Below are 7,096 nucleotides of genomic sequence, written 5' to 3'. Positions count from 1 at the left end.
CTCCCTCTGTGACAGGTGGCAGTTGTCTGGCCAGTGCTTCCAGATCCCTTACCTTGTATGCCCGGTAGATCGGTTCATGTTTGGGGCCCACTATTAGCGGCATGCTCCAGCCTGCTCTCTCAACTGCATCCTCAGCGTCCGCTTCCCTGCTCTTCCTGGACTTCCCCCCGGTCGTTGGGGCGTCAAACACTGACTTGCGTTCCGCTCTGGCGTCGGACTTCAATTTTTAGTTTGACGTCTGTGCACCGTTCTACTGCGCAAGTTCAAGTTTTTGTCCGGGTCACAGGCATCTCTTCGTTCAATTTCCTCCTCTTCTTCGTCCAAGTCCTCTTCTGATGAAGTCCTGCACTCTGTCATGTCCTCCTCCACAACTTTCGTCAAGGGCTTATGCTTTGTGCGTGAGGTCTTCTGGTCCTTCAGTTCCTCTTCCATAAGTTCCTTCAAGGCTTTCTGCTTCACCTCGGTCAGTGTTTCCACCACGGCCAGTAGAGCGTCTCGGTCCTCGTGCATTCGCCCATGAACTTGCCCGTCCCACCTATCCTGCTTCTTCGTGCTCTGCTTGCTTGCTTGGTAGTGTCTCTGTCTTTCCTGGTGCGGCGGCTCGACCAATTCTGACCTTCCGTCTTCCTCATCCACCTCTTCAGTCGCAACCGCTGGTGAGGCTTCGGTGTGAGGCACCCCCGGCCCTGCTGCTTCTCCTAGTGAATCTCTCCTCGTCCAGGCCCGGCTACACGATGTCACACCGGGACCTGTGGCACAGGCCGTCTGCGTCCCTGCGTTCTCCCTGTTGTGTGGTTCCACCACCGTCATTTCTCCAGGTTGGGTTGGCCCGGTCGTGCCTGGGTACTCGACATTTACGAGTCCTCCTATCACAATGCCCGTCTGTCCATCAGGGCCCTGCACCTGTCCTCCGTCTAAGGACATCACTGGCATCACATAAGGGGGAGGAGTCCCCGCTCCACCCAGCTGTGGCGGGGCGCTGGGAAGTTGTGGGATCCACGGGTATATTGCTGGTGTGTGAGGATTATTTACTTCTTCTCCCTTCAACGTGAGTTTTGCCATTTTGTCCTCCAGCTTTTCATTGTCTTCCTGTAATTTCTGCAGTAATTTCATCATACTCACCGTGTCCTCTTCCTTTGCTGGCTCAGGCTGTTCCACTTTGTCTTTCATCCAGGATGATACTGCATTGCACATCATCATCCACTTGCAGCAGTTGCCATGCATTGCCTTCAAAGCAGTCATTTCCTTTTTTATTTTCCGGTTAACTGAGCGGCCTCCTGATTCCTCCTGTAAGTTTTTTAGTTTCTTCTCACATCTCTCTCCCTCTGTTCTAAGCACAACCTCCAGAGCTGTCCTTTCATCTGTCCCTTTGTGTTGTAAGTCAAAAATTTTGCTTACCTCTGCTTCCATGGCTCGGCACTCTTTTTCGGCTGCTTTAGACGTACCTGTACAGGCCATCCTTATGGCCTTTTTCAGCTCCACTACCTGATCCTTCAATGTCTTGTAACGTCTCTGTCCGTTGGCCGAGGTGTCCGCCATTTTGTGATTTCCTGCAAGACAGCACGTACCTCTTCAAAATGGCTGCTGTCGGCTCCTCCCTGCCAGTCACCCTCCGGCACTTCCCTTTTCCGCCTCAGAGCTCGTCTCTCCGCTCTAGGAGTCACTTCCCTTTTTAATTCTGCTTGGTGACACAGAGAACAGTGAACTCAGGCCTCACCACACAATATTGTCTGCTCAGTCAACCCCTGAGCAACAACCCAGTTCCCGTCGACGACATGAACCTGAAAATGATCCCCACCAATAAACTTAATAACTTTTATTCTAGTGTCTTGCCTCTAGTTTCATGTTTAACAATATTCACAAACCTTTACAGCCCTCAAGGGACCCTGGTGTGCCTGTCAGAAAACAGAGCTGCTGGCTTTCACGCTTTAGTGAACAAACAGGAACCACACCCTAGCTCTCCAGGGACCAAGCATTTCTCCAGGAAATGTCATCTAATATCCACCATTGTCTAACAGAAGCATGTATAGAGTAACTCCAAATGCATAGCTATTGTAACCCAACATGAACATTCCTACATGTCTTCTCCACTCCCCTCGTACGGAGAGGCCCAGTGTACAGTATCGACCTCCTCGCACAGGTCTACCATTGTACTAAACAATGCAAAGCTCGTGGTCAACCACCATGCTATTTGTGATTCTGTGATAGTGGTCGCGACTTCAATTTCAATCGGGTCATCTGGTGCGTCCGCCCGTTCTCCACGAAACACACGACTGGCTCTGAACTGGCCCTCTCCCAGGGGAGTAATTGTTATTCTGCAGTGCCCAAAAGTCAACATGTCACTGCATTCATGTGTGCGCTGTAAGCAATAAGATTGTATCAGATGAAACACAAGAGCAAATTTAGGTATGCCCACGACAGCTATGTGGCACACCCAGAGCAAATGCAATAAAATACAAAACAGGCAATGTTGCATAAACGTATAAGAGAAAATGTTTATCAGTTTATAGTTCTGCGGCCTCCTCACTATTCTCTTCCACAATCTCACGTAGTGTTGTTACCAAGCGCAAACACTCATGTAATAACAGGGGGAATTCTGTTTCAGTCAAGTTCACAATTAAAGTGTAGTCACGCTCCGTGAGCCCTACTTCACAGCAAACACGCACTTCTGTCTCCACCCACCATGTTCGTCCGTCCGTTACTGGAGTCAACACAAGACTGAAAGTGAAGCCGCTGACATCCCTGCGCCCTTCCCCCAAAACCGTGTGGTATCTTTCAGCCATTAACTCTACACGGCAGTGCACATTAGTGTATTTGCAAAACAAAGTTGTCTCGAGCAAAATCAAGCCGAAATACAAAGCAATCTATCTGGTCCACTGAAAATCAATATCAAAACCCCGAAAGGCGGAAGCACAAAAGGCGGGAAAGTCCCGTTCGGCGTCAGTAGGAGTGGGACCTCTGTCGGGATGACAGTATAAATCCAGCACCCGAAATATAATAAGACTACGAGCGGTAAAGTCTAATAACACTTGTGGCGAAGGCCTTACTGCCGCAGTTACTGTGAAGCCATACTCAATGTTAGAAAACTCAGCGTGACAGCGACAAGCGACGTTAACAACGTCTCCTGTCCTGGTACACTCAACCACACAAGAACCGTTATCGAACATGCGAGCAAAAGGAAACAAGCAATTATCCTTGCCACTCAAACATAATGTCAAAATCCCTGAAAGCAATTCCACAAAAAGCCAAAAAGTCCTGCTCGGCGTCCGTGGGGTTTAAATTTCTCTGCTGTCTACAGTATAATGCCAACGCCCGAAAGATAACAAGACTACTACATGCAAAATCAACCAGAGTTTCCTCTGACGACCCTGTTACTGCAGTAACTGAAAAGGCATACGGAATCCCTAAAGTCACAACGCGACATCGAGTGGTTACGACATAAAAATCCCCTGTCCGTGTGTATTCAAGTAAACAATATCCCGAATCTGACATGTGTATGTGCAGAAGCTTTAACGCAATATTAAAAGAGTGTCAGTATAAACAATCAAAAACGCAAGTCATATGAGTTTCAGCAAGTATTATAGCATTTAGGGATGTATAAAACTAAACACACATCATAGGTCATTTATCATATTTAACAATCATAATGCCAACAAAAATATAAATAAAGGCAAATCTTCCCTTAAAACACCACTACAAGTCTTCCTTAAGCCAGACTCTGCAGTCAGTCATTAGACACTCATTAGTAAACAGGAAATATCAGTCTAAATCAGTCACAGGCACCTCATTTACATAGACACAGACACTTCCTCAAAATAACCAGGGTGCTGCAGTGCCTGTCACAGACAGGGCCTTCACACAAACAAAGAAATTATAACACACAGACGTCTGATATCTTAAAATATTTACAAGGCCTGAAATTGAAGAACCTACCGAATTTAGACAAAATTTTAACTTAACCCTCCAAGGGACAAACTCCCTGAGTTTTTATGATCAATTTAACCAGTCTCGGCCCCGGGCCGTGGTCACATATCTAATGCCCTAACACAATTTAAAAGCGTCAACCAACTCAACCCCTGCCAAGAAGCCCTGTTTTGGGGACACTTCACATCCCAGGCTTCCCCGAAGTTGTAAGTCAAAAGGTAGACGCCCGAAACCCGGTTTCTACTAACCAAGAAAGTGCATAAACCGTTCCGAACGGCAAAGTGGGCGAACCACTAGTTATTCTGGAGTGCCCCAAGCTCCACAGTGACCAACTGACTATCCCTCATAGAGGACGGAGTCTAAGCGTCCCCGACTCCGGCAAGCGTTACCTCTGAGCAATGCACTTGTTAGACTCCCAGAGTCCCGTATTATTTTAATTATTTTGAAGACACCCCGAAAATCACAACCCCACCATATCGGTGTCCAAGCCCGGCTTTATATTCAATTGAGACTTTAATGTCACAAAGTTCACCAATTACCTATTATTCTAAATTGTATTTAACACTGTAACCTCATTAACTTGTCTTAATTCACTTTTCCTTTACAGTTATTTCTTCTTCACAACCATTTATAACTTCTCTTAATCCTTTTACTCTTATATTCAGTACTTCTCCATATACATATAATACCCAGAATGGTAACTTCTTAAATGATCGCAACACAAACATTCACCAGTAATCTAATGAGTAGACATTAATTTAAACATCCAATTCGGCACACTTCGGAGTAATTCAACAGGTAGTGCCTACCTTTTGAGATGGGCTGCCCGTTTGTCCACTCACTTCGATAACTGGATCCCGTCTATGGACCCTCTTGGACGTCCACAATGCCAACAGCGTCTCTCCCTTCCAATCGCGGCCAATGCACCAATTGTTACGGGTTCAGAATTGGTGGAGAGTACAAAGGCAAGACAGTCCAGAAGATTTGGGTTAAAGCGATCTTTATTGAAGTATTCGCGCGGGAAGACAGTCACTGCACATGTCAGCAAGGGTCTTCGCCAAAATTATACTTCAGACTGCTTTTATAGCATCAGGGTATTATAACGCCCCTTCTAGCGTTTACAAGCACATAATTTGCATGTACAGAACATTCATGTATTTTAAGCATAAAGTGCAACATCGAGGTTCCTCTTTTTGGCATCTTCTTTCCAAAAAAGGCAATGGACTCTGGCCTCTGCAGTCTCCAGGGGCTGGTCCTCTCCACGCGTCATCTGTTGTCAAGAAAGCTCAAGTGCAACATGTTTGCTCAGTACATTCAGACCTATGGTTAAATCTAGTTCTAGGTTATATGTGATATATGTGTGTTTTGTAAGCATGTGTGCGATCTTTCTTAAGCTCCAGGCTTTTAACCAATGTGTCACCCAGACAGTCACGCTGAATGAAGCTTGAGACCTTTAATTACCTGGGAAAGCTTCAACTCTTTATAAGCACGGGACTGCAATGTGTGTATAAAGACATAATAATACTAAAAGTGGTTATGCTGCACCTGTAATAAGGATTAATGTGGTGTCAGCGTGTTAAATGATTACTCTGGTGTTCGTGTATTAACTGTCATCTGACCAGTTTAAAGCTATACGAGATTATATTAATGCTGATTAATATGCTATCTAATATATTGTAGCAGTAAAGCAATTTCCCCTTTTCCACAGTTGATAAATCTATTGTTCACTGAAACCACATCAGAACTGGTCATAGTGGAAAGGGAGCTGTCAAGAAGCTGTAATTCTAAAACAGGGAGAAAATGGTGTGGTAAGTGAAATTACAGAACTAGACTGATAATCAATGGCCATAGATGTTTTGGTCTTAGTGATGAATTTAAACTACAAAATAAATCTTTAAAATCAGATTTTGATTGAACTATGGAAAATACTCTGGAACATTGCCCAACTGGGAATTGCTTAGTTTTTCAGCATGACAATGAGCCCATGAAGTGCACATCTGCAGCCAAGCTTTTGGGGCTCCAGAGGTAAGTGACAAGTCCTGGCAGACAAGCGATCAGCGATATTACTGATCTCCCTTCCTCTCAAATCCAGAACCACACGTATCAAGTAGTAGTACAAAAGTAGTTTGTACTACTTACAAAAGTTTTTTGTAGCATTGTTGGTTGCCAATGATGTGTCTGAAGAAAAGATAATGACAAGGAAAGTTTGTGTGAAACTTCCTCTTTGAGGTCTTAGTCTACTTCTGTTTCAAAAAGTTCTAGCTGATCTGCATCTTCAGCTTAAAGAAACTAGCCACTGTTTATTTTCTTAGTCCTTATCCATTAGTCTCATTCATATTAACTCTACTCCAATTTTACCGCTTCTCAATTTTCGTCTTCTCTCAATCTCTTCAAGATGCAGCAGAACTCTAACCCCCTGACACATTACTTTCTATGAAAGCAAATCAGCCTGCCTTGCTGCTGACTTCCTCTCCATTCTTGTCTTTCTCCACCGTGTCTTCCTCCTTCCTGACAGCAAGGCTATGACCTGTACAACTTCTTCAAATCACAAGAAGTCTGTCACATCAGGGCAACCCAGAGTTACAGCTCCGTCCCTTGGGTACAGTGTTGACAATGGACACACTGAGCCTCCACATTACCTGCATACTAACTATATGCTACCTACAGAATACTGCAGCAAGGTTTGTCTTTCTTTTCTACTGCATAACACTGCACTACTTTACAGTGACTATAATGTGATGAGCTGATATGCATTAAAACCCCTAAAAATTCATCTTAAATACTTGTTTTGTCAAAATTTTAAATTAGATGAAAATTTATGTCTTTACTTCCTCAATGAAATTGTCTGCTATTATTCTTCTTACTACATGTTAAAACTTGGAAAGACCCCCCCCATGTTCCCTCTAAGCTACTGCTGGCACGGTCTCTGCGTTGCGCACCAAAAAAAAAAATCTAACCTGAATTGAAATTAAAATTAAAACTTCAACAGTTCTGTTTTGCAGTGTTAGTCAGTAAGTGACTGGCTGCTCCCGTATGGGATTCGAACGATGCCACCTTATCCCATAGTCCAGCCAATAATGCGATTCACATTAGTATATACGCAGCTAATCAACGTCGTCGGCAAGCTATGACAGTGCCGACACCGGTGTTTTAGCTAGCAAAGCGGCGTGGC

The 7,096-nt window shown here is 44.6% G+C and overlaps 1 protein-coding gene across 1 annotated transcript; it reads right to left on the bottom strand.

Annotated features, from left to right (window-relative positions):
- Positions 1–208: 208 nt before the first annotated feature.
- Positions 209–5,629, bottom strand: LOC112843933 (uncharacterized). The gene is made up of 2 exons (XM_025903299.1): positions 4,734–5,629; positions 209–1,678 (listed from the first exon to the last, which is right to left on the bottom strand). The coding sequence occupies exon 2, from the start codon at positions 1,537–1,539 to the stop codon at positions 220–222; it is 1,320 nt and encodes a 439-aa protein (XP_025759084.1). The 5' UTR covers positions 1,540–1,678; positions 4,734–5,629; the 3' UTR covers positions 209–219.
- Positions 5,630–7,096: the final 1,467 nt, after the last annotated feature.

Source organism: Oreochromis niloticus, linkage group LG23 (assembly GCF_001858045.2).
Source record: "Oreochromis niloticus isolate F11D_XX linkage group LG23, O_niloticus_UMD_NMBU, whole genome shotgun sequence".
Taxonomy (NCBI): domain Eukaryota; kingdom Metazoa; phylum Chordata; class Actinopteri; order Cichliformes; family Cichlidae; genus Oreochromis; species Oreochromis niloticus.
Note: the sequence above shows the minus strand (reverse complement) of the source record. Positions and strands in the feature narration are given on the sequence as shown.

What these genes read in the sequence shown, in the direction of transcription:
- LOC112843933 (XM_025903299.1), bottom strand. Translation starts at nt 1,539, where the DNA reads ATGGCGGACACCTCGGCCAACGGACAGAGACGTTACAAGACATTGAAG.